The sequence below is a fragment of the Thrips palmi genome, unplaced genomic scaffold, assembly GCF_012932325.1.
Source record: "Thrips palmi isolate BJ-2018 unplaced genomic scaffold, TpBJ-2018v1 HiC_scaffold_3, whole genome shotgun sequence".
Taxonomy (NCBI): Eukaryota; Metazoa; Arthropoda; class Insecta; order Thysanoptera; family Thripidae; genus Thrips; species Thrips palmi.
In genome coordinates this window covers 10,832,419-10,860,270 of record NW_023144630.1, presented here as the reverse complement: position 1 = coordinate 10,860,270, position 27,852 = coordinate 10,832,419, and the positions used below count along the sequence as shown (strand labels likewise).

At 44.5% G+C, this 27,852-nt stretch overlaps 1 protein-coding gene across 1 annotated transcript; it reads right to left on the bottom strand.

Moving 5' to 3' along the window:
* Positions 1 to 1,083: 1,083 nt before the first annotated feature.
* On the bottom strand, positions 1,084 to 27,852 carry LOC117647858. Its single transcript, XM_034389830.1, has 6 exons — positions 27,777 to 27,852; positions 18,119 to 18,196; positions 17,951 to 18,031; positions 16,750 to 17,876; positions 1,315 to 1,320; positions 1,084 to 1,179 (listed from the first exon to the last, which is right to left on the bottom strand). Exons 1-6 carry the CDS (start codon positions 27,850 to 27,852, stop codon positions 1,084 to 1,086), a joined length of 1,464 nt encoding a protein of 487 aa, XP_034245721.1.

Sequence of the window (27,852 nt, the reverse complement as noted above, 5' to 3'; positions counted from 1 at the left end):
CTGCGGCGCAAACCTGCCTTCGGCAGGCAATGGCTTGTGTCCATCGTCCGCTTCTTCTAACTTGTTGCATGCTGGGGGGCTGCGTCCCCTAGACCCCCCTTTATTCTAGATAGAGTTGTTTTCATCTTCAGATAACACCATCCTGACACTTGTGACTTTTTAACTTGTCGAGACTGGGGGCCCCCCCCCCCAGACCCCCTTTCTTCAAGACAGAAGTGATCTGCCTGAAAAAACCTTGATTTTTCGCCGTTTTTAGGTTTTTTTCGGCTATAGAAACTGAACCACGTGAGCTAGGATGGCGCAATTTCACGTGTGCCGACCCAAAGAACATTCCTAATAGGCCTGCAAAATCTCAGCCAAATCGGCCGAGCCGTTGAAAAATTAGTCCCACACACACACACAGGCAGACAGAAAAATCTTTTAAACCGCACTGGAGTAACAGGCTTCACTATCGCTCAGCCAAAAATTTACCAACAAACTTACTGAAATCCGTTTGAGAAGTTCCTGCATTTGTTCATATCGGAGTTTCTGCAACTAGGTAATGCGCCACTTGTGGTGAAATACAAGTAGGCTTGCCTGCTTCTGGATTTCCAGTATCAGTGTGAATCAAAGCGTCAACCACAAATGTTTTTGCATGAGAAGTAGCCAGAGACATCTTTGTTTTCTCATTAAAATTTCATCCACCTTAATAGGCTCGCCATTTCTGATAATTTCTTCGTATTCCAAAGTAACTTTCACTGGTCTGACCATCCCCATTTGGGCTTCCAAATAATCCAGCACCGAGTCTTTGGTGTCAACCCCTTTCAAACAAGTTGAAGCCTTTCAAATCATCAAAAGACCAAAAACTTCATCAACGCTGAATTTCTCGTTTATATTCCGTATTGAGCTCTTCGTATGCACTGGTGAAAAAAAGGGGCTTTAAAATTATGCCCTTAAAGGGCATAAATCGTTAATGCCTTTGGGAAGGGCTTTAAAAACTTTGCTTGGAATTCCTATCCATTTACGCCCTTTCCAAGGGCATAAAATGAATTATGCCCTTGCAAGGGCGTAAAAGAGTATTTATGCCCTAAAGGGCGAAATTTTTTATGCCTTTGTTTTACCATGGTGGTTTCTTGTCGCCTGAAAATAACGCTGAAGTTCGGTATCATCTGCTTGACCACCCAATTTCTGAACACCATCCTGAAACAATAAATATAGTATTAGTACAAACAAAGCAGAAGGAGCATACCCATTTCTGTAACTACTATAATTGATAATCTTTTGAAGAAAACTTCATGGCCTGTTACGACAAGACGCGGTCTGGCGAAAACCTACCTTGTACTGCAATGTATGAGAGAAGTAAAAAAGTAAGTAACATAAAAGCCCACTCTTTAAGTACAGTGGGAACTCCGCTGTCTTCCGCTTCAAACTTCCACGGATATGATCGGCCACTTTCCCCCCCAAGCAGAAGACCTGTGTGTGCTGCAGTGACAGGCGGGCAGATTGAAGTCGCAAAGCAAAGGATTTTTTCCAATAATTGATATAAGCCTGGGAGAATCAATGTCAACAAGAAGGGGTTTAACTCTTGTTGACTTCCACGATTTCTTTTCACTGTGCTGTCAGATGCCATGTGCAAACAGGAAGATAATTAAAAAACAGGGCATAAATATCTGAACGTGACAAATGTTGGCCACCCACAAAAATCGCCCGCCACACTTCTCTGCAAACTTTCTCCCTGTCGCAGTTAGTCCACGGCAGTTGTAAGGAAGAGCTAAGAAGCAACGCATTGTAAACACTAGGGGGACGCGCCGTTTTGTTTGGGCGCGTAGTAGGCGAGCGATGCGTCTGTATTTTTGTAGAAATGGTGAAAAAATATATGCAAAGTAAGGCCAATATAGGGTCTTCCGTAATGAAAGGGCCGGGAAATTTTTGTCATTTCCGCGATCATCTTACTGAAAATGCAGGAAACAATGTGAAACTCAATTTTGAAATTTTGGTCACAAAATTTGGGAAATTTTGGGGAAAGTAAAAATCTGGGATGAAATTGGAAGTCATTTTCGTGATCACACACCAAAAACTACAGGAAACTATGTAAAACTTGATGTAAAACTTTTGATCCGAAATTGGTAAATATTTGGAAAAGTAAAAGGGCTGAGATGAAATTGGAAGTCATTTTCGTTTTCAGCACACCAAAAAATGCAGGAAACTATGTAAAACTTGATGTAAAAATCTTGGTCCGAAATTGGTAAATATTTGAAAAGTAAAGGTCTGAGATGAAATTGGGAAATCATTTTCGTGATGAGCACACCAAAAACTGCAGGAAACATGTAAAAATCGATGTAAAAATTTTGGTCCGAAATTGGTAAATATTTGGAAAAGGAAAGGTCTGGGATGAAATTGGGAGTCTTTTTTGTGATCAGCACACCAAATACTGCAGAAAGCAATGAAACACCGAGGAAATTTTGGTCCTAAATCATGTAATTCTATTGAAAATATGGGGGGCTTCAGTTTTTAGGATTTTTTTAAAAGTGTTTCCTGTTCATGGTGTCATGCCATGAACCTTGACCCTGTTACGCAGTCGAGTAACATTTAAAAGCCAGCATTGAATTGCTTAATACGATTCACAAATACTTCAATTACCATTCGATATCTCCTTGTTACTGAACTTATGAATACGCAATGTTATGAGTAATACCTAAAAAGCCTTTCTCCCTTTTAGTTTAAACTAGTGGATTAAACTATATTGATTTATCTGCATTAATCAAAGAGAGACATATTTACAGGCAGGCTTGAATCGTTTCATAGAATCCTATGTCGAGGCCACTTATTGCTAAACGCAAGTTTATCTTATTCATAATGATAGTCATGATGTGTTATTTAATCTTTGAAACAGTTTAGCAAAAGTATTTACCTAACATTCTGAGTAAAAAAAAGAGAGCCAACTCAAACCATGACCAACACAAATTACCAGTTGTCGCAGACAATGTATAATTAAGTTAAAAAAAAATTGTCTCATGAATTCATATGACCAAGTCAGTGAATCGTCTCATTGAATCTGATGTCAATGTCAAACCTTGAATGCGCTACACTCACTCATCATATGGTTTTTTTTTAAGGTTAGTACTATAGTAAACTCACAGAATTGCAATGAAGCCTTTTCCCAGAATCAGTGCCAGAGTCAGCAAAGACTATTTATTTTGGCAAGATTAGCATCTGGTTTGTACTCATAGAATGTATTAATATATTTTTTTAACTGTTATTGAGCAAAGCAAACAACTAAAAAATATAGTGTCTGGGAATATAAATGGCTCACAAAGGTTTTAAAAAACCAAAACATTCTTGCAATTATCAAACACAGTCCACTGACTAAAAAAATTTGCCCTGTAGCGGTGTAGCGGGGGAGGGGGGGGGCGGACGGACGGACGAAAAGCGTAATAACTGTCACTTTCATTTTCCGTATTTCACTGAGTTGACACTCCCAAGGGGTTTCAATCATTCTAAAATATCGAAAAAATATGACCGTCCTCACTTCTAAGCCCTTCTGCTCTTTAGTTTGTTTTATTTGCCAATGTTTTGCCAAGTCCCGTATTTGAGAGCCGCGGCCGCAAGTATGAAAAATTGCTGCGAGATGCCAACCACTGCCAACCTAACCACGCTAAGAACCTAATTCAAAACGATGTTTTGAATATTTCAAACAATAGTAATCGTGAATATAAGATAAACTCCCCCTGTGGGAGCTTTAGGAGATGTTCGGTGCAAAAAATTTTGGGGAAAATTAGTGTTGTAGTTGCTGAGAAAAGTGAGTTACAGACAGACAGACTCACGACCAGTCACTTTTTGGTGCGCCCAAACACGGCATGGGCTCGCTATCGCTCGCCAATGAGCACGGGTCAGCTGTTGTGTGTCGTCTGCTGATGCACCACTGCCGGCTGGGTAGCTGCCGGGCAGTGACGAAAGAGCGGATGTTGGAGGGGTCAAAATGGCCGACTAACCTCCCCTCCCCGCCCCCCCCACCCGTAGGGTGGCCCAAAAAAAATCAAAGGTTTTCCGATTGTCCAATTCCGCTCAAAAATCGATTCTAGACCGAAAAACAATAACCCCTATTTTTTGCGTTTTGTCCTGAGACGATTTTGAATACCGGCTCAATAGCGTAAATGGTTTTTAACCCGTTTTAAGCACCAAAATTGTCATAACAATTACAGTTTTTATCGGATTTTCAAAAACGACACGGCAAAATGTTCGGTTTTAGGCGGCGAACAAATTACATTTTCACCAATTTTTGGTCAGACTTCGTCTTCAGTATTCTGCTTGCGGTTTTCGCTCAATAAAACACATATTGTTCACTATTTGGAGATAATTTTCTTGTTTCGGACGGTCGAGTTGCGTCCCTATCCACTTTTTTATCTTACCCTATCCCAAAACAAACCCACCACGTGAAATATAACCGTGCAAATCAATTTGCCTACCATCTAGGGGCAAGCATTTCGTTTTTTTCAGTATAAAGAAAAGTCTGTCGAGCTCTGAGGCCGCAATTTTCCTCTGATCCTCAAACCCGAGATGTCATCTTGTTCAGTTTGTTAAGACGAACAAAAACGATTCTGGTCATTTTTTTGTCAGACTGCGTTTAAAGGTCCGTTTCTGCTTGAAACGTGCAAAAATCGCCCAAATTCGAATTTTTTGCCCTCTTTTGGACCGTTTTTCTCGTCAGCGATCCACGTGACCAGCCGATGATCACTCTTTAACCTTCCCTAGCCTTTCTGGAATGGCTGGAATTAAGAAGAGCCAGGTCCTAGACACGAACGAACAGGTCCAGGCATGATTTGGCGGGTTTTTTGTTTGTAACGTGCAAAAATCGCCCAAATTCGATTATATTTGCCCACTTTTGGACCGTTTTTTTTGTCCAAACCTGTCGCAACTTCTCCATACCGGTCAGAACTAGACAAAATCGGTTGCAACACTCCCACTTTTACTGAACTATTCACACGAGCCCCAAACCGTCCGGGCTGGCCTCATTTATCCTTCTTTAAAAAAGAAAAATTCAAAACGACCCGCCAAATCATGCCTGTACCTGTTCGTTCGTGTCTAGGACCTGGCTCTTCTTTTTCCCAGCCATTCCAGAAAGGCTAGGGAAGGTAAAAGAGTGATCATCGGCTGGTCACGTGGATCGCTGACCAGAAAAACGGTCCAAAAGTGGGCAAAAAATTCAAATTTTGGGGCGATTTTTGCACATTTCAAGCAGAAACGGACCTTAACACGCAGTCTGACAAAAACATGACCAGAATCATTTTTGTTTGTCTTGAAAAACTGAACAAAATGACATCTCGGGTTTGAGGATCGGAGGAAAATTGCGGCCTCAGAGCTCAACAGACTTTTCTTTATACTGAAAAAAACGAAATGCTTGCCCCTAGATGGTAGGCAAATTGACTTGCACGGCTATATTTCACGTGGTGGGTTTTGTTTTGGGATAAAGTAAGATAGAAAAGTGCATAGGGACGCATCTCGGCCGTCCGAAACAAGAAAATTATCTCCAAATAGTGAACATGTGTGTTTTATTGAGCGAAAACCGCAAGCAGAATACTGAGACGAAGTCTGACAAAAAATTTGTGAAAATGTAATTTGTTCGCCGTCCAAAACCGAACATTTTGCCGTATCGTTTTTGAAAAACCGATAAAAACTGTAATTGTTATGACAATTTTTGGGGCTCAAAACGGGTTAAAAAACCCTTTTCGCTATTGAGCCGGTATTCAAAATCGTCTCAGGACAAAACGCAAAAATAGGGTTATTGTTTTTCGGTCTAGAATCGATTTTTGAGCGGAATTGGACAATCGGAAAACCTTCGATTTTTTTTTGGGGCCCCCCTACCCACCCCCCTCCGCGTCTCCAGCACCCGCCGCTCGGGCACACGATTAAATCACTTTCCAGGACCAACATGCATTATAACAATAATAATGATGAAGATGATATAATAACAGCGTCTGATCATGTGAGACCCATTGCCCCTGCGACGCTTCTTTTTCTTGCTTCTCGAAGCCGACGCATCGCTGCGCTCCGCCTGCCAGCAGCGATACACTTATCGAGATGCGCGCGCCGCCTTCACCCCCACTCCGCCGATTTTGACCCCCACCACCGCTCAGCACAGCCTCCCGACGCTCTTTTGTTTCTCCCGTTCTGTCGCTGACTTCCAGTCTGGGTTTTGTCCGAAGTACCCTATTGCCTTTCTCGAAATTCCCACCTGACCTCATATTGAGGTGCAGTGAAAACACCAAGAAACACGAGAAATCGGAAAAACTCGAATGCGCCATGTTGATGTTAAGGTTTCCTCCTTTGTGTTCGGTTGAATTGGAACTATCGGGCAGTCCACTAGGCCTAATGCACCCCAAATTTTGTGCTCTTTTGATCTGTGCAACGCGTTTTGCAATCAGCGGCCTGGATCTTACAATCGAAGCAAAATAAGTAACCCCTGCACCTCGCTCGAGCATGGCTTTACGCGCTCCCTAGGCCGTTGCTGCCCCCTGGACATATACACCTTTAACATCAGCAATCCTTATTGAGTCAACAAGGTCCACTTAACCATGATTTCCTTATAGACACCGCAATTATGCTCAAGCAAAGCCAGTAAGAGAGATCAAGAAAAGAGTTCCGAAAGTGAAAACTCTGAACTACATGTAAGTTTACATCGTACAGCCTCAATACAACTAAACTAGTCCCTTCAAACAAAAAACAATTATTTCATTTCAGGATGATGAACAGACCTGACAATGACCAAAACAAAAAGAGAAAGAAAAGGGATGAAAACACAAAGAAACAGGTATTACAAACTATAGTTATTAATAAATAGACACTACAAATTGCACACTAACTTATTTTCTAAACTTAACAGGAAAAGAAAAGAAGCCACAAAAAAAAAGAAAACAGATGGATTGACTAAAGAGAAACCAAAAAAGGAAGGAGGAAAACTTCAATGCGGCATTAAATCGCATGCATCCTTCGCTTACAGTAGCTGCTTACTCGAACGCTAGAGGTCTGCTGAGGCCTAACAGCGCTGATGATGATGACATAACCTGTGAAACAATGGACTTGCTAAACATATCATGCCCACTCATCGGATTCGACCTTGATAAACTACCCCAAGATGAGATTTTGAAATCATTGAAGAACATCTTTGAAATATCTCAGATGAACATTTACATATGGCGCTTTAAAACTGGAGATTTAAGCCCATCAGCATCATTGTCAATGCCAAACATAATGTTAGCAACTTTCTACGTGTTTTAAACAAATTGCCTGTTGCCGAGCCAAGGACATGCCTCTAAAGTGTGCAAAATCTCACCGAGATCGGCCGAGCCGTTCAGGAGTAGTAGTGCGGACCCACACAATAAATGAAGTCAACCTTATAGAATTTGTTAATGATTCAAAAAGAATAAACAGTGACTTCCAAACAACAGTCCTGATTAAGAAAATAGAGTATATCAGGTTAACAAAACAGTCCAAATTAATAAGGTAAATCAGAAGGTTCAATAATACATTTTTAAATTAATTAGATTCTATCTGTTTCTACACTATTCATTGGCAACTTCAATAAACCAAATAGGTTTCTTAAATTCCTGCAAAATTTCAGATGCTCCACAACGCGAAGCTTCAAGTCAAAAATAATAATCTTCTTCACAACTTGGGTGGCAAGGACTAAGCTTATCAAAGTCATTGCAAACTTGAGATGAATGATACAGGTCAAGCAAAGCTTCATATTTTTCGTACCCCCAAGAATACTCATACATCATGAAATAATTTGCAACTGTTTCCGATCCCAATATATACACAGTCATACCCAACTGAACACAGCTCTTCATCCAATTTTAACAAAAATCGAAGTTTCTCAGGGATATCGGGAAGGAAATTAGTGAACTAAATCAACAAAACTGATTGTGTTCATGATTACAGCTGAATTTTACAATCGGCTTCTGAATTTTAATACAGACAAGTTAAAATCAGTGGATTTTTCAAACAAATTCGTAACTATGGAAATTGGAAAGCATTACAAAGTGTCATAGTTGAGTTAACACATCAGTCTAAAACAAGCTAGGGCCCGCCCTTCCGTCGAACCGAGTTGCCAGCTCCGCTTCGCTGCGCCGGCAACTCGGTTCGACAGGGGGCTGGCCCAGCTTGGCCTGCCGGCGGCCTTTTCTCGGGCCTTCGGCCCTCGCATCAGACCCAACTTGGCCAGTCGAAGGCCCGGGCCTTCGGCCCGCTCGCATCACACACACCGTGAGCGGGTAAATCAAAGTTATCGATGTACCATCGTGACTTAGGCCCGCCCTTCTATTCACAATATGCAATAGTCCTTACACTTTTTACTCCAACTGTCCTTAGAATATGCCCATTTCATTTGTCTCTTCGCCCTCATTCCGAAAATACCCATATTTGCCATGCTACTGCAACTCCTTGCAATAGAGGCACAGCAGGAGCGCAAAACGAGTCCGTCGCACTTTTTCCTATAACTCATGAAGGCGGGCTCCTGGACCCCCTTCCGACCCCTCGTTGAAGAGGTCTTGCCAAGACCTATCCAGAACTTAAGTAAAAATTTTCAGTCGGTCGACCCCCTTTTTTTTAAGATCCTGATGTGACTAATAGACGAAGTCGGGCTCCTGGACCCCGTTTCCGACCCCTCGTTGAAAAGGTCTTGCTGAGACCAATCGAAATCTGCAATAAATTTTTTTAGTCGGTCGACCCCCTTTTTTGAAGATCCTGATCTGGCCAACTTGTAAAAGCGGCCGATGGGGTCGGGACCAGGTCCATTCATCTTGTCTCGTCGCCCCGATTCCAAAAATACCCCTATGTGCCCTGCTAGCACCAATAATGGCGGAAATCCCCCTCCCGCTCATGTGAACCATGATGCACCTGCAGCAGCCCTTGTGCGACCCGGACGGGATTTGCACCACCGGATCATTTGTTTGGACGGTACTCCTGAAGTACCCTCCAAATCTGGTTACTCTAGCTCAACTCCTTCCTTGTACACAGACGCCAACAACAACAACACACAGACACAAAGGCAAATGCATAGGCCCTCCCCCTATTTTTTGAATAGAAGGGCGGGCCAAAAAGGGCCATAAAGGATGCAAATGCAAAATATTTTGTTCTGCAGTGGGATGAACCAACACATGACTCTATACATACAGCACATAATATACAACCTACAAAATATGAAAATGAGACAGTACATGTATGTGTTCACACACAGCTACCCACACCACTTTGGTGATGGGTGTAAAAGGTAAAAGTACTCCTATAGTTATTGGGGTATAGTGACAACCGCACTGCCGCTAAAAGAATTCAAAGGTAAATAAGACTAACACGTTGGCCCTTAAAGGCTCCTCGATTTATACCACTCCACGGAAACAAAACCAAAACTGAACTTCCGAGGTGTGATGTCCCTCAAAATCTACAAAATGATCAGTAAACGGCTAATTACAACATAAGGGCAAGAACCGCTCTCTCCGCCAAACCCTAACATTTGGTGTCAGAAGTGGGATTGAGAGAAGGAGGTCACAGCCTTACTGGTGCCGAGAGGTTGCTGAACCACAAGAAAGCGCCGGTGACCACCGCGATGCTGGGAGGCTCCGGCTCCCGTCGTGGCTCTGCGCCCGGCGCGTCCGGCCGCTCCATGGAGGACATCTTCCACCGGTGGAGCGAGGCATCAATCGGCAATAAACCAGCAGACAGTCCAGACTCTTCTCTCTCCGCCACCCTAACATTTGGAGCGAGGCGTCAACGGCCACCCAGGAGCAGACGACGGACGTCCTGCGGCAGCTGGCCATGCAGTCCCGCAAACCGACGCCGCGGCCCGCTTCCGACCTGAGGTTTGACGGCACCATGCCGTGGGCCATCTTTGTCGCGCAGTTCCAAGACGAGGCGCGGGAGTTCGGCTGGACCGACGCCGAGAAGGGACGTCGCCTTCTCCGTGCCCTCCACGGACCCGCGGCGGCGCTGCTGCAGACCCTGCCACCCGCCCACACCGACTACGCGGCGCTGCACGACCGCCTGCAGGAGAGGTACGCGCCGGCCGCCCGTGTCCGCGTCGCCGAGGTGTCCTTGGAGTATAGTTGGTCCAGCGAATGTTGCTACACCGGCACTCAAAGACTTTTGGGACAATGCCATTGACTCTTTGTTGGGGGTGGTGATGGCCTGGGCCACGGTACGTTAGCAGGGTCGAAGGGACAGAGTATGGTGTCCTCTTGGCTCGGCGACACGCATGTCCTATACAGAATAAGTTGCCTGGTGCTTTGCGAAGGCGAACGGTCACCTATTTTCCCGGACCGGACGTTCCCGGAGCAGGTAGTCCCAAAATCGGCGTGCCCACCCTCATAAGTGCTTCAACAACAGATGAATAGCTTTGTCTACGAGGCAAAGCCTCGCCGGTGTAGCAACATCCGCTGGACCAACTATACGGTCTTCTGGCCTACTGTGCACCGCTGAGGCGCAGCCGTCCCCACAACTCGCCCTCGCCCATTCCGAAGCATGCGCAATCATCGACGCGCGGTAAGCTGCTTTCATGAAGCGGTTTGCCAGGCGGCTCAAGACTGCGGCTGCTACGGCCAACGACGACTTGTCCAGCGGTAGTAATTTTAGCGATTAATAGATGGCCAAAATTTGGCGATACTGTGGAGTGTTGCCACGATTTGGCAATAAACGTCGAACAATTCAAGGGGAGAAGAACTTTGTTTAATGCCGTGGTTGTGGCAATACTTAACCCCTTAACGGGCACCTACACAAATATGCGCAAAAAAAATTATTTTTTCTTAATTGTTGTCTATTTGGGTCTTAAAGAACCCAGATTGATCAACTTCGAACCCGGGCTGCAATTAGGTCACTCGTTTCTGAGTTGTTGTCGCACTCGTTCAGGGAGAGCGTTGGATTTGTTTCAAAGCACGCCGAGGGCAATTCTGTGACTTTTCGAAGAAAAATAATAATTTAGTGCTTTAGAATGAGAAAACAGTATTTCTTGCTTCAATTTGGATGAAATGGTTGCATATTATAAAATCGGCAATAGTGCCTTCTGTGTAAAAATTGAAAAATTGAGTCAGCATGACAATGGAGCCCAAAATTTGTAAAATTGGCTTGAACTTATGTCTTGGAATTGCTTACAATGAATTTTGACAAAAAATATCAATACGGACCGAGGGTACACGCTATTTTATAGTTGTTGTCGTGTGACAACATTGCCCGCAAAGGGTGTTTTGTACAAAAAGTCCGTTTTACTTAGCATCTCCACTGCAATTTGGATGGAAAGACTTCACGCCAAAATATGGCGAGACATAAAAGTCTCGCCAAGATTTGGTCAGACCTGAAAGTCTCGCCAAAATTTGGTCAGACAAAAAAGTCTCGCCACAAAACGGTCATACACAAAAGTCTGACCCCTAAATGGCGAGACTTTTGTGTCTGACCACGGCCTTTAGACTGTAGCCGTCCGGCGCATTACGGCATTTCGGTGGTGGTCAGACACAAAAGTCTCGCCATTTTGGGGTCAGACTTTTGTGTATGACCGTTTTGTGGCGAGACTTTTTTGTCTGACCAAATTTTGGCGAGACTTTCAGGTCTGACCAAATCTTGGCGAGACTTTTATGTCTTGCCTCTGGAGTGGCGAGAAGTCTGACCTTTGGATTTGTAGTGTCCTCCTCCTGACTAGTCAGGCTATGCCTCTCTCTCTCCCTCCCCCCTCCTCCCCCCTTACTCCCATGACCTTATGACCCACCCCCTCCAAAAAAAAGAAACGAGAAAACTGGTGCTTCCGTGCGTGCCGGAGCGCACAAGACTCACGTGTACTAACGAGGCCCAAGGTCAAACTCGAGTACCACCTTTCCAAACTATGGAGAGAAGGGGAAACTTTCCCCATCATTCCATAGAAAAATCTCATTCAACGAACGTTAATGAAAGCAGATGATACTCGTTTGGTTTTCTTCTAGGTAGTAGTTCGGGATTATTTATAATTGTGTATGAAATAAAATAGATAGCCCAATAAAATACCTAGACCTAAGCGAGCTGGACAGTGTTGGTGCGAGCCGATCTGTGGCTTGCACTGCCGCGCCGTGCCCGGCCGTGCCCCGAGCGCGCCGAGCCGTGCCAAAAGGCATTGTTGCTGCTCTGTGCGCTGTACCCGGGGAGGGACTGTGCGAGAGGGGGGAGGGCATTGTTGGCCGTTGCCGCTCGCGCTGTAGCCGGAGGAGGAGTTGTCGATGCGTCGCGCAGGCTGCGCTTCACGCATTCACTGACTATCCCGCCCCGGCAGCCAGCCCCCGTTATTGTTAGGATACAGCCTTGGTTTCTGGACTCTGGAGTGAAAGCTAGCTGACACCTTTGAGTGTTTTGTATTGTTCTAGTGACGTTTTAAAGTAGTAAAGGTATCTGCGAAAAATTGGTGACTTGGACTGATGTTGTACGTGTGTCGCCCTGCACAAGTTGGCAACCCTTCTGACTTGGCCGCCGCCACCTAACAATCAACTTCACTGCCGCTAGACAATAACGCGCGGCTGTTTTCGTCGAGAGTGGTGAGTGGTGTCTGTTGGGAATGAAATCGTTGCAGCAAGGATATCACTGTGGCAAAAAGGTACGGAAAATTCTGGTAATTTTTTTGCCAGGATTCTCCGTAGCCCTCTTATCAATATTCTCCGTAGGGCCGTACAGTATTCTCTGTAAGTCCGCACAGTCTTCTCCGTAGGACCTGGAAGACTGTATAGTCCTACGGAGATCACTGTAAGATCCTACGGAGAATATTGATAAGGGGGCTACGGAGAATTACCACAATCTGTTTACAGAATTTTCCGTAGCTTTTTGCCACAGTGATTGAGGGTTCGGGGATTCGGGCAGCATGAAGGAGGGCACAGAGGTCAGCATGGAGGATGTATTGGTAGTCTAGGAGAGGCTCAGAACAGGGCGGGGACCGCGGGTAACAGTCATGGTCGTCATAAGAGGAGGCGCACGGCCGCCAACTACGGGGTGCCAACATCATTACACTACACTCTACAAAAACTGTCCGGTCAACGCCGTTAATTTATTACCAATGTTTGCTGTTATGCAATTCACGGCGTTTGCTGTGAACTAGTTCACGGCGTTCACTGTGATCTCGGTTACAGTGTTCACTGTGATCCTGGCCACAGTAAACGCCGTGAATTGGAGGCTGATTTGCCGCACCTCGGTGCTCAGCGGCGTCAAACTCACAGTGTTTACTGTGAACCAGATCACAGTGAACACCGTGAACAAGATCACAGTGAATCGCGTGAGCAGATCACAGTAAACGCTGTGAATTGACCTACGGTGAAAACTGATAATAAATTTACGGCTTTAACAGGACATTTTTGGTAGAGTGTACCCCCCCCCCCCTTTTTGAAAAGGGCCGGGAAGTACGTCTCGATGAAGTGTAGCTTGGACTTGGCAGACTTAGCGTAGCTCCTGTAACTACTTCGAAGGATGACAGAGAGCAAGGCCCAACTTAGATGGCATTTCCCGTGAGTACTGGCGCATCGGTAACGTTCTATTATCGTGCTTAGCAAGGAGGCTTGGGTTGCGCTTTTTACTGTGTACGTTACGGTCGCCTGTCAGGCGCCACGGGCCTGCAACCTAACCTAACCTGGGGGAAGGCCGGCAGTCGTGTCGCTTTACGTCTTGTCGTGAACGCTTAACGTTTCTAGACTGTGGGCGCACAACTTCGTAACCGCAACTGACAGCCGGGCCTTCGACTTCACGAAGACTTATTGATATCCTTGTTTTACAGAGCCATGTGCGTGTGGCAATCGGCCGCGGCGATGCTGCCGCGTGTAAACAGCACCCGGGCGGTCCTCCGCTGCTCTTGTTTTCGGCCCCGGCGCTCGGACGATGATGAGACTGGCACAGCTCCTACCGCCACCCCTGTCGACGCAGTTCCCAAGGCTGACGCCGCCATCCCCGGCGGAGCCGCCGACGCACAGTGGTTTAAAATCCTGTTTTAGAGGGAATAAATCGATTTTTCAAAAGTGTCGCGGGGGGCATTTGGGGGTGGGAAACAAAACCTATAATACTCCAATACAATATAAAAGGGACGTTTATAGATTTTTATATGACGCGGGAGCCACTGGGAAGGGTTGATTTTAGTCTTTTGTATTTTGATCAAATTCACCTAATTTTCCTAGATGTTTCCTCCCCTTTATTTTTCCAATGAGGGCGATGCAAGGGGATGCGGGCGTTTTTTTTTTTCGTATCATCATTAATCAAAGGATAGCAGCACACAGCGCAACATTTCGTTCGCGGTTTTGCTCACGGTGGCGGGTTTTTGCTACGAATGCGTTCAAAACATTAAAAAAACACACTTTTGGAGTTTTGGACATCGATGGGGCGGAGTTATTGGAGCGAGGCGCTTCCCTTACATGTATTTTAACATGTCCTGGCGGTGACTTTTCCGCATACGGCCGCAACACGAAACGCAAGGGGACCAACAGAAAAAAAACGTGCCAAATTGGTTAGTTTTGGAGTTAATCGCTTCTGGTGTGCACCATTCAAAATGAAAAAAAAAACATCAGTGCAATTGTTTTTCTTTTCAATATTTTTTTTCTTAGGTACAAAATGGTTTAATGCGACTCAGAAGTTAAAACTAAGTATTTTGAGCATTTTCTCAGTTTTGCACTTTTTGTCAATTCTGTCAATTTTCTTCTAATTTTGCTATTTTTCTCATTATTTTAGCATTATAAATCGAATTTTTATCGGACCACCTTTTCCTTTGAACTGGTCTTTGCCTATTGCTTACAGGTGATTCAGTTCAATTCTGGTAGCATTTGGTCGCACGGGACGCTTGCTAGGACTTATTCCCCCGAAAATCGCATTTTAAACCACTGTGCGACGCCGCCCCCAAGGCCGACGCCGCCCCCACAGCCGCCCGAGGTCCGGCCGTGGACGCCGCCGTGACCCTCCTGGTGGCTGCTATGGCCCCAAAGCTCAACATGATGGGCCCCATGGACTCAGATGCGGACACCCTGGCCTCCCCACCAGCCACCATCATGACGCCAGAGGAGGCCCTGATGTCTGTCTTCAGGGGGCGCAGGCCAGGCAGCGCCGCATTGAGGTGAGCACTCTATAAAACTGCACATTTATTTTGCTTTTTCTTGAAAATGTGCACTAATTTATGGTTGCGAAAAGGTACTTGAAGTAGAAATAATGTTTTCGCATTTACTTATTTCAATTGATGAGCCTAATTCATTGTTTTTCTGTTGTGGTGGACAGTTTGCAATAACCACCATGTTCATGTCTGATTTCAGGAGCATATCGAAAGCGAGGGGGCAATAACTCCCCTTTCTGGTGAACACATGATTGCAAGGAGGCGGGATTTCGCGGGATTTCGCGTGATTTCATGGATTTCGCAGGATTGCGTTGGATTGCAAGGATTGCGTAGATTGCGCCGGATCTCTTTAGATTGCAGGCGATTTCAATGATTGCGGTCGGATTTCATAAGATTGCGATGGATTTCACAAGATTGCAATAAGATTGCGATGGATTTCACAAGATTGCAATAAGATTGCGATGGATTTCACAAGATTGCAATAAGATTGCGATGGATTTCACAAAATTGCACTATGATTGCGCTGAATGCAAGATAACTGTGTTGGAACACCCACCACACCACAGTGACACGGGACAGTTACTGACACACTACTAATCCAAGTGTGGACCAGGTTCAAGTTTCCCAGCGTGGTCTACGGTGGCTCACGCTACCTAACGTGGACTTGGTCTACTCTTAAATTAGCAGTGGCACTTGCAAGTTCTCAGACATTCCATTAGCCCCTGAGATATCACCTAAAATCCAAACGCAATTAATGTAGCGTCAACTGGTGCAATGGTTTTGCATTGCACATGAAGTTCGATGCATTCCCATTCCCATACATTGGCATAGGGCATTTTCGCGAAGCGTTGCTCGTGTAACGTGCAATATGGCTGTGCCATTGCACGTATGGTGCGATGTCTTAGTGCATTGCATCATACGTGCTGTACTCATACCGTTTGGAATCTCAGTGATCCCATTGAACATAGATAGTCGGTGTTCATCCCAGTTGGGCTGCAGAGAAGACTTTTAAGTTTTAAGAAAGATGCGCCATCTTAGAAAGACCAAAGTTTGATACCCCCCAAAACGGCCCAAAAGTCAAATCTTATCATACACTGTGGAGCCTTAAAACATTGACTAAAAACGGGCTTTGTCAACAGCGACAATTGTTACCGATTAGCCAATGATATAACTCTAATTTCACAGCAAAACATTTCGAGAAAATTAATTCAACTTTGAACTGTAGTTGCTTAACTGGAAAATGGGACTCGGGGCTCTTACCAACAAAGCCACATAAATAACGGACCAGAACAAAATTTGCTCTGATTCAAGCTCTCATTGAAGTTTAAAACGTAAAATAAATGATTTAGACGCCTTGATAAGACATCGGGGCCTACAAACAGGAAAAAAAACAGAAAACCTTAATCCCGTCAAAAAAGTTTCTCCGCGTCAACAATCACATTTGAAAGTTTCAGAACTGGTCAAGGCCCTCGCCTAGGTCTAAAAGAAACAACATTCAAGATGCAGACTGAAGTAACGGTCGAGTTATTGCGCGTGTCAGGGACTGCCCCGGGGTGGGGCACTACCTGACAATGGGGTACTTCAAATAAGACCTAGACCGGAAGTCGGCGAAAGAACGAGAGATTCAAAGGAACATCCCGCGGCCGTGATGAGCGGTGGTGGGGTCCAGATCGGTGGAGTGGGGGTGGAGAAACACGTTGGACATCTCTGATATGCATCTTCCTTACGTCTCTCTTATTGGTCAGGTGGACTCCATATTGCTGCACTATGCCTTTTCGTTCTTCTGGTGTGGCAGTCTTCCATTTATTGCACAGTTCACACTGATCTTTCTTTGGTAAGAAAAATCCTAAGTTGAACTGGGTATTAAATATATTTCTGTATGTAGAAATTGTAGCAGGAGTCTCAACATTATTTTCACCAGCCCACTCCTTGTATAGCTTGAACATTCTTTCAATGCTGTGCACATTTGTTTCCAAATACTCTCTTTTGGTCCTTTCTCTAGTGTAGTGGGACGCAACTCTTGGAAACAGATTAATGTGAGTGCGAACTGATTCTATAGTTTCTTCAGAAATTTTGGTTGGGCGGTTATTATGTTTACCTCTCTGATCAGGAACGAGACCATTTGGGCCCACTTTCTTCAATGAGGTTTCAACCCAAACATCTGGAAGGCCAAGTGTATTGATGAACATGGTTTTGCAGACACGCACTTCTTCACGATCATCAATAACAAAATGATAACTTCGGACTGTTTTGCGTGCACATTCTGGTGAAGTTGAGCGTGTGGCTGGGACTCTTTCATCAACAAGACGAGTTATATAGTCTCGTTTCCTTTCAATACTCTCCAGAGCCCAAAAGTTTTCAAATATATTTTGTCTCTCATCATTTGTTAGTTTTCTTTCACACCTATTACACTTTTCTGAACATGGAGGTTTTATAGATCTGGCGGGTTTCTCTTTTCCTTTTGCATTTGTATATGAGGAGCCACTGTTGAAGCTTCCTTTGCATATGTTACGCTTCCACCTTACAGTATGGGTCACTCGTTTCCTGGTATTATCTCTTGGAAGGTCTTTGCGAGTTCGTTTGGATGCAGTAGATAAAGTTTCTTGTGCTGGAGTGGTTGATCGAGGTGAAGGAATTGGATTTTCTGTCACAATGTCCTCTTGAAGATCAGTTTCAGGATCATCTGGTTCCTCATCCTCAATAAAGAAGTCTGCACCGATGTCATCATTTGAGAATACCATAGATACTCTTGGGGTTGGTTTAGGATTGACACCAGCTCCATTTCGAGGTTTCTGCTGTTGATTGGAGACATTTCTAATACCTGCACAAAAAGAAATTTTTTTAAAAATTCTACTGCAAAAATTTATTTACTAAAATTTAAATGTTTGCTTGTACCTCTTAGGTTGCTGTTGCATCTTTTGGAAGTATTGCTGTCAGTAGGGTCAGTAGAATCATGAGTGTCCCTCTGAAAGTTTCCTAGATAAAAAAAAATTAAGTAGTAGCATGGGTAAAAATCAAGAGGTTTCCCTGTATTATGCCATTCACAGTGAGGTGAATATGTACCATTCTGATATGATGAGTTGTTGATTGAGTCAGCCTCATGATCACTTGTGTCATCATTGCCCCTAACTCGCCAATTTCCTGGAATGCAAAATAATAAAAAAAAATTTAACAGAAACCCTTTGCAATGAATGTCATCCTTTACTAGGATAAATTTTCTAAAAATTTTCTAGTCACCTGATGTAGCGGGGACTACTTATGAGTAAACTGGGGAGTTTGGAATATCGGATGAAACCGTAACATTCCATTTGGCTGGACTGCTTACCGAATTTTTTTCTGGAGTGATAATTTGAACTGCAAAAAACAAAGTTAAAAGATGTTTAATTTCTTAAAATAGATGAATCTGGTTAGGTCATAAGCAATCATTGGCTGCTCACTGGAATCAAAATGCTATTCAGTCTTGAAGAGAACATTATGCCACAAGCCCTAATCGAGGGGGGAATAACTCCCCTTTCTGGTGAACACATGATTGCAAGGAGGCGGGATTTCGCGGGATTTGGCGTGATTTCATGGATTTCGCAGGATTGCGTTGGATTGCAAGGATTGCGTAGATTGCGCCGGATCTCTTTAGATTGCAGGCGATTTCAATGATTGCGGTCGGATTTCATAAGATTGCGATGGATTTCACAAGATTGCAATAAGATTGCGATGGATTTCACAAGATTGCAATAAGATTGCGATGGATTTCACAAGATTGCAATAAGATTGCGATGGATTTCACAAAATTGCACTATGATTGCGCTGAATGCAAGATAACTGTGTTGGAACACCCGAGAAATACCGTTTATTTACGTGGGTTGTCATTGTGTCTATTTTTTTTACAGACAGTGGGTCTTTCAAAGTATAGGTGGCAGTGCTTTGGTTTTTGGTGATTTTGTTGCTTACTATGAAAAACTTTTATAGCCACAGACTGGACTCCCAACTCCCATTAGTTCCAAAGTTATGAGGGTTTTAGTGTCAATTTAGTCGTTTTTTAAAAATTCTCCTTGCGAAGAACCAAAAAGTTTACGGAAGTGTGATTTTTTATTTTAGAGCCCAATAAACGTGCAAACAGACTAGCACAGCCAGATTTGACTATATGCAAAGGGCAGCCGGAATCTTATTTTGAAAAGTGTATTTTTCTTATTTTTCTAAAATTAATTAAAGTTTGGTAAAAATAAATTTTTTGAGAAAAATTTCTGTTTAATGGTGGAAATTTGGAAATCCGGCTTTGCCACGAGATAGGCAAATCAATAAAGAACTTGTAAAACAAAAATGAAGTCTCCACAACTTTTGGTTCTTCGCAAGGAGAATTTGGGAGAAACGACCAAATTTGTTACGTAAACTTCAATAACTCAGAAAGAGATGGTATCAGCAGATATACATTCTCACCAGATATAATCTCACCAAATATAATCCCACCACATATAAATCTCACGAGATATAAATCTCACCAGATATACAGTAATTAATTTTATTTGTTTAAACGCATATTCGCACGAGATATAAATCCCACCAGATATTAGGGTGCGTCGATATGCACGACTTTTCAGATGCAGCTTTTGGGTAGCACTCAAAAGTTTCGTTTTTTTGTGCTGATTCCATAAATGACCTCGGTTTTGCGATAGGACAAAGCCTTCATGACCCTACCGGGCGTTTTATGTCAAAAAGCGGAGTTTTTGTATTTTTTTTGTTTTTTGGTTCCGCATTCCATCCTAAACTGTCGGGGCGGCTGTTGCACGGTCGGATGGCCACCGCCTACACTAAATACAAGTTTTGCAGCTTGGCAGGACCACCGGACACCTCACGTGTGTGTCCCAAACCTCAATTTTCACCCTTTTTTCACAACAATTTTTCACTTTTTTCCCTTTTTTTCAGCTTTTATCGAGGATTGTACCGACCCAGTCGGTCTATACCATGACCAGAGGTTGTATAAAACAGTGTAGGGGTACATAGAACGCAAGGCAGCCCCCGGACCGGGGCTGTGTAGGGAGGGGGAGGAGAGAGGGAGGGGAGGCGGAGAAAACAAATGCCCAAAATCGGCCCAAATCAGCTGTTTTGCCCTGTTTTGCCTGTTGCTAAATACTGTATTGCGGTGCAGCTAGCTCGGCAAGTGTTTCTTCCCCTTGCCTACGCAGGACTCACCAGGAGCGCGTCCGCTACGAGTGGATACGCGCGGGAAGATGCCGCAGCACCGCCGATCGGAGCGCCCAGCGGCAGTGGTGGGGACTTGCGCGGGGCACCGTGAGACGCGAAATTTCAAACTGGCCCGGGGAAGGGAAGACACCGCTTGAAAAAGGAGCGAACTAGGGTCAGTTGGGGTAATTATGGGGCACGGGGTAATAATGGGACAGCTGATTCTTAGTCAAGATTTGACATTTTTGAACGCATTACATACCAAATGTGATGTTTTTATTGAGAAAACAATTTTTGCTACGGCACAAGTTCTAAAATCTCGATTCTTGACTAAAAATCAGCTGTCCCATTTTTACCCCGTGCCCCATAAGTACCCGAACTGACCCTAATTAAGTTGTCAGAACAAAAGAAGCAAGTAGCAAAACAAATGTTAGGGAAAAGCGCGCGATTATCGGTCATTTCTGTTCTGTCGGTCAACCTGTGAAGATGTACTCAAAGGAAGCATGTTCACTGTGAGTAACAACACTGGCTGCCTTAGACTTCTTTTATCATTTCTCTATAAAAAAATTTTTTGTCTGGCCTCCGGTGTCCAGCTACATATGAACACAAGAAAACCTTGTACAGGCACATGCGCTCCAGACATGGTCTGGATCCAACAGAGGCAAGCAGTGAGCCTAAGAAAGGGGGCGACTTGTTACGTGTGTGACAATGTATGTGTAGTCTCATGTACATGTGAAAACCACCTCATCGGCTTAAAACATCTGTAAACATCTTCACACGGTCTATTACAAAAAATCACAAACACCAATCAAACTAACTATTGAAGAAGCTCAGTTATGTCCGCACAAATTTTTTTCCACTTTTTCCGTTCGGACCCACCTACATAGTCCTTCGTCCGCCAGGGGCGGCACAGTCTCACGGTGCCCCGCGCCAGTCCCACCACTGCCGCTGGTCCGCTGTTCGTGGTGAGTCCTGCGTAGGCAAGGGGGAAAAAACACTTGCCGAGCTAGCAGCACGCAATACAGTATTTACCAACAGGCAAAACAGGGCAAAACAGCTGATTTGGGCCGATTTTGGGTATTTGTTTTCTCCGCCTCCCCTCCCTCCCTCCTCCCCTCCCTACACAGCCCCGGTCCGGGGGCTGCCTTGCGTTCTATGTACCCCTGCACTGTTTTATACAACCTCTGGTCATGGTATAGACCGACTGGGTCGGTACAATCCTCGATAAAAGCTGAAAAAAAGGGAAAAAAGTGAAAAATTGTTGTGAAAAAAGGGTGAAAATTGAGGTTTGGGACACACACGTGAGGTGTCCGGTGGTCCTGCCAAGCTGCAAAACTTGTATTTAGTGTAGGCGGTGGCCATCCGACCGTGCAACAGCCGCCCCGACAGTTTGGGATAGAATGCGGAGCCAAAAAACAAGAAAAAATACAAAAACTCCGCTTTTTGACATAAAACGCCCGGTAGGGTCATGAAGGCTTTGTCCTATCGCAAAACCGAGGTCATTTATGGAATCAGCACAAAAAAACGAAACTTTTGAGTGCTACCCAAAAGCTGCATCTGAAAAGTCGTGCATATCGACGCACCCTATTGAACATGGACGGCAAGCCGTTCGGTGGAAGGCCGTCGAAGCACAACGGGGCCTCATGGGCCCGGGCACTCCCACCGAGCTTCGGCGAACATTCATCGGGACGTGCATCGGCGTTCGGCGGCGTTCGGTGGGTGATTCCACCGAACTTAGACGCGGCGCGACAGTTTTCCGCCGAAGAAGGCTATTTACGCCGAATTTTCAGCGGGGCTTTTCGAAAAAAGTTTTAGCGTGAATCCGGTACTTTTGGTACCTATCAAAAACTGCTATAATTTTTTCAGTCGGTTGACCCTCTTTTTCCAAGATCCCGATGAATGCAACTGCTGAAGTCAGACTCCTGGGCCCCCCTTCCGACAACTCGTTGAAAAGGTCTTGACGAGACTTATCGAAAGGTGCATTAAATTTTTGGCTGAGCGATAGCGAAGCCTGTTACTCCATTGGGGTTGAAAAGTTTTTCCTGTCTGTCTGTCCGTTAAGGGGTATTGAAATGCACGTTTTTTGGCCCGTCCCGTTTATTTTTTGTAAAAAATTGACGGAGGGACGGGCATATAGTATGATGCATGCTGTGCGTCCGTTCGTTCGTCCGTTCGTTCGTCCGTTCGTTCGTTCGTCCGAGGACTTCCCGTGGTCCGATCTTGACCAATTTGGTATGCAGCCTCCTTGGGTGACCCTAAGAACCCCCCGGGTGGCAGCAAATCCGATCCGAGCCCCGGGGCGCTGCTGCAGGTGCATCATGGTTTCAGGGGGTCGGGGGGATCTCGGCAACGGATGCAGCTAGCATGGCATGTAGGGTATTTTTGGAACCGGGCGACGAAAAAAAACCAATGGTGCCACTTTCGAACGAATCGGAGAAGTTCGGCCCCGGGGTTCAAATCCCAGTGGGGTATTTTTAAACTTTTTTTTTATTCGAGTTTTTGCATTGTTTCTTATTTTTTTGAGGGCGCTGAGACGAAAAAAACATCTATTTTGACCCCAGACTCAGGTTCAAACCCGTCAGGGTTAAACAAAGGAGAAATTCACACATTTGTTAATGTACGGGACGGGCCAAAGTTGCCGATGTATATCGCTACTTTTCCTGTTATTTGAATTCCATACCGGCACACCCGGAAAAGGGTTCATTCCTACCTAAAACCACCGCAAACCAAATTTGAGACCGATCGAAAAATATTTTGGGGGCGCTACAATGGCTGAAAGTTGTAAAATTTTACGTAATTTGAAACAAAATACAACTTTGGAGTATTTGAAGCCCTGTGCATCCGGTGTTGGTCCTAGCTTGTTGCCCCTGGAGACTTTTTTTTCCCCGGGATCCAGGCCGACCGAAAGAACCCTACGGGATGCGTTTTTAGCGAATGGTAACGGAACTAGGTCCATTCTACGCTCAAAAAAGTGTTTTTTCTCCGCTGTTAGTGTTTTAGAGGCCTGCCAAACTTTTGCCTTGCGTCACAAAAAATCTAAACCCATGTATTTTGATAGAAAAAAGGTTGCTCTTTCAAATGGCGGTCACGGAAACAGTCTACGATTTTTGGTTTAGGCTCCAGAGCCGTTTAAAGCTGAAAAATGGATTTTATTTTATTGAAAATGAGAGCAAATTTTCACTCTTAGTCACGTGCGACGTATGGTTTGGCCACAAGTGCTACCCAGCGAAGTGCAGGCGGTGCGCTGTCGTGGGAGAAGTTTCCCGGGTAGAAATGGACGGCTTTTATACGGCTGCTTAATATTTTGTGACCAAAGTTACGCGCTGGCGTTCGAAAAATACCTGGATTATGTTTCGACTGTGTCAGCCTCTTTGCTCCCATTCGTTCACAGCAGGTTGCAGCAGCTCCACGCTATAGACTAGCTGTTATTGCCGCGCGTGATCAACAGAGTTCGCTGGATCGTGACATCATAGGCTTGACCTGGGGCAGGGACCGGCTGAGTCCACACGGTCGTGGGTACGTAGACGGACCGCTCAGCTGCAATTCTTTTTCAGCGATGACGCTCTGGCCCAGCGCCCAGCAGATCCGCTCTTGTCTCGCAAGCGGCAGGTTTGTGGATCGACGCCAGTGGTCTCTCTTTTGCTGCTGCGGCCAGCGATGCGGCAGCTCTTTGCCGATATATTGTCTTTGCCTTCTGGGCATCTTTTTAAGGTCGTTTAAAACGACGTCGGCCGGCCAGAGACTGGCAAAACTTCCACAAAATATCCGAATATTTTGTCGACATCTTGCTGACACAGTCCAAACATAATCCAGGTATTTTTCAAAACGCCTGCGCGTTACTTTGGTCACAAAATATTTAGCAGCTGTATAAAAGCCGTCCATTTCTACCCGGGAAGCTTCTCCCATCACCTGCACTTCGCCGGGTAGCGCTAGTGACCAAACCATACGTCGCACGTGACTAAGGGCGAACATTTGCTCTCATTTTCACTAAAACAAAATCCATTTTTCAACTTAAAACGGCTCTGGAGCCTAAACCAAAAATCGTAGACTGTTTCCGTGACCGCCATTTGAAAGAGCAACCTTTTTTCTATCAAAATTCATGGGTTTTGATTCTTTGTGACGCAAGGCAAAAGTTTGGCAGGCCTCTAAAAAACCTAACAGCGGAGAAAAAAACACTATTTTGAGCGTAGAATGTACCCAGTTCCGTTACCATTCGCTAAAAACGCATCCCGTAGGGTTCTTTCGGTCGGCCTGGATCCCGAGAAAAAAAAAGTCTCCGGGGGCAACAAGCTAGGACCAACACCGGATGCACAGGGCTTCAAATACTCCAAAGTTGTATTTTGTTTCAAATTACTTCAAATTTTCAACTTTCAGCCATTGTAGCGACCCCTAAATATTTTTCGATCGGTCTCAAATTTGGTTTGCGGTGGTTTTAGGTAGGAATGAACCCCTTTCCGGGTGTGCCGGTATGGAATTCAAAAAAACGTGCATTTCAATACCCCTTACTGTCCGTCTGTCTGTCTGTGTGTGTGTGTGTCCGCACTACTCCTCCTGAACGGCTCGGCCGATCTCGGTGAGATTTTGCACACTTTTTGGGCATGTCCTTGGCTCGTCACACGCGAAATTTCACTATCCTAGCTCAACTGGTTCAGTTTTTATAGTCGGAAAACACCTAAAAAACGGCGAAAAATCGAGTTTTCTGCAGGCAGATCGCTTCTGCCTTGAAAAAGGGGGGTCTGGGGGGGGCGGAGCCCCCTAGCCCCGACAAGTTAAAAAGTTACAGGGGATCTAGAATGAAGGTGCAGTATGCATCAAGTAAGAAGTAACCGACGATGGACAAGCCATTGCCTGCCGAAGGCAGGCTAGCGCCGCAGGCCAAGGTAGGTACGCCAGGCGCGGATTGGAGGAGCAGGCAGCGAGACATCGCGAAGCCTGTTACGACAAGACGCGGTCTGGCGTACACCTACCTTGTTTAGTCGGTGTACAGAGAGCCAGCCGCGACTTGGTCTCGGACACCGTCGACGGCCTGCCTTACCTGGAAGGGATAGCCGCGGGTGAAGGGGGGGGGGGTAGAGAGAGGGAGAGAGAGAAAGACACTGGCCGACCGAAGTGGCCCGAGCGCCTACCCATGCCGCGTGGGGCCTGATTAAAACTAGGGGTACGCGCCGTTTAGTTTGGGCGCGTAGCAGGCGAGCGATGCGTCTGAACACATTCTTATAGGAGATGGCGAAGAATATGTGCAGAATAAGGCCAATACAGTGTCTTCCGTAACGAAAGGGCCGGAATTCATGCCCTTTTCGTGATTATCTTACTGAAAACTGCAGGAAACAATGGGAAACTCAACTTTGAAATTTTGGTCACAAATTGGTAAATTTTGGGAAAAGTAAAGGTCTGGGATGAAATTGGAAGTCATTTTCGTGATCAGCACACCAAAAACTGCAGGAAACTGTGTAAAGCTCGACTTAAAAATTTTGGTCCAAAATTGGTAAATATTTGGAAAAGTAAAGGTCTGGGGTGAAAATAAAAGCCACTTTTGTGATCAGCACACCAAATACTGCAGGAAACTATGTAAAACTCGACATAAAAATTTTGGTCCGAAATTGGTAAATTTTGGGAAAAGTAAAGGTCTGGGATGAAATTGGAAGTCATTTTCGTGATCAGCACACCAAAAACTGCAGGAAACTATGTAAAACTCAACTTAAAAATTTTGGTCCAAAATTGGTAAACATTTGGAAAAGTAAAGGTCTGGGGTGAAAATAAAAGGCATTTTTGTGATCAGCACACCAAACAAATACTGCACGAAACAATGACTCACCGAGGAAATTTTGGTCCCAAATCATGTAATTCTAGTCAAAAGTATGGGTCTGCAGCTGTTAACATGAACGCAATTTCTAAGTGTGTTTCCTGTTTATGGTGTCGTAACATGAACCCTGACTCTGCTACTTAGTTGAGTAGCCAGCATTGAATTGCTTAATGCGATTCACAAATTTCAATTACCATTCGATATCTCCTTGTTATTGAACTTATGAATACGCAATGTTATTAGTAATACCTCAAAAGTCTTTTATCTCCCTTTTATTTTAAACTAGTGGATGAAACTATATTGATTTATCTCAATTAATTAAAAAGAGACACATTTACAGGCAGGCTGATTGCAACTACTTAACGGAGAAGACCTTCTGTCAGATCCAATGAATCGTTTCATAGAACCCAATGTCGAGCCCACTTATTGCTAAACGCAAGTTAATCTTATTCTTAATGATAGTCATGATGTGATATTTAATCTTTGAAACAGTATAGCATAAGTATTTACCTAACATTCTGAGTAAATTAAAAAGAGAGCCAACTCAAACCATGAAGACACAAATTACCAGTTGTCGCAGACAATGTATGATGAAGTTAAAAGAATCGTCTCATGAAATCATATGACCAAGTCACTGAATCGTCTCATTGAATCAGATGTCAATGTCAAACCATGTATGCGCTACACTTACTCACTCACTCACCATATAGTTATCTTTAAGGTTAGTACTATAGTTAACTTACAGCATTGCAATGAAGCCTTTTCCCAGAGTCAGTGCCAAGAGTCAGCAAAGACTATTTATTTTGGCAAAATTAGTGTCTGGTTTGCACCTTTAGATTGTATTAATCTATTCTCTAACTGTTATTGAGCACAGCAAACAACTAAAAAGTATAATGTCTGAGAATAAAAATGGAAATACACTCTCAAAGCTTAAAAAGACCAATTCATTCTTGCAATTATCAAACACACTCCACTGACCAAAACATTTCCCCTGTAGCGGTGTGGCGGGGGAGGGGAGGCGGACGGACTGACGAGACGCGTAATAATTGTCACTTTCATTTTCCGTATTTCACTGTGTTGACACTCCGGAGGGGTTTCAATCATTCTAGAATATCGAAAAACTATGACCGAACTCACTTCTAAGCCCTTCTGCTCTTTATTTTGTTTTATTTGCCAATGTTTTGCCAAGTCCCGTATTTGAGAGCCGCGGCCGCAAGTACGAAAAATTGCTATATATGCTGCCAACCTAACCACGCTAAGAACCTAATTCAAAAAGATGTTTTGAATATTTCAAACGGTAGTAATCGTTAATATAAGATAAACTCCCCCTGTGGGAGCTTTAGGAGATGTTCGGTGCAAAATTTGGGAACCATTAGTGTTGTAGTTGCTGAGTAACGTGAGCGTGTACGCTACAGACAGACAGACAGACGCACGACCAGTCACTTTTTGGAGCGCCCAAACACGGCAAGGGCTCGCTATCGCTCGCCAAAAAAACTGCCCGCGTGCACTTTGGCCGAAAACAGAATTTAACCTATTTTTACGAATTTTCAAGTCGCTGCAGCTCCGAAACTAGACCCACACGCAACAATTCCGAGATCGTAGCGTGTTTTGGCATGGTATGGACTACAATTTCCGCTATTTGGTTTGGATTTTCACGATATGGGCATAGGCCGAAAAACTCACTGAAAATTGGTCCAAAAAAACAAATTTTCTGCGATGTTTCACACTTTTCACCACCTTTACCTAGTCGCATCTCAAATCCAAGTACATTTTCTGAATCCTCACAGTTTTTCCTTTCAGAAACCGTGCTGGGAATCAT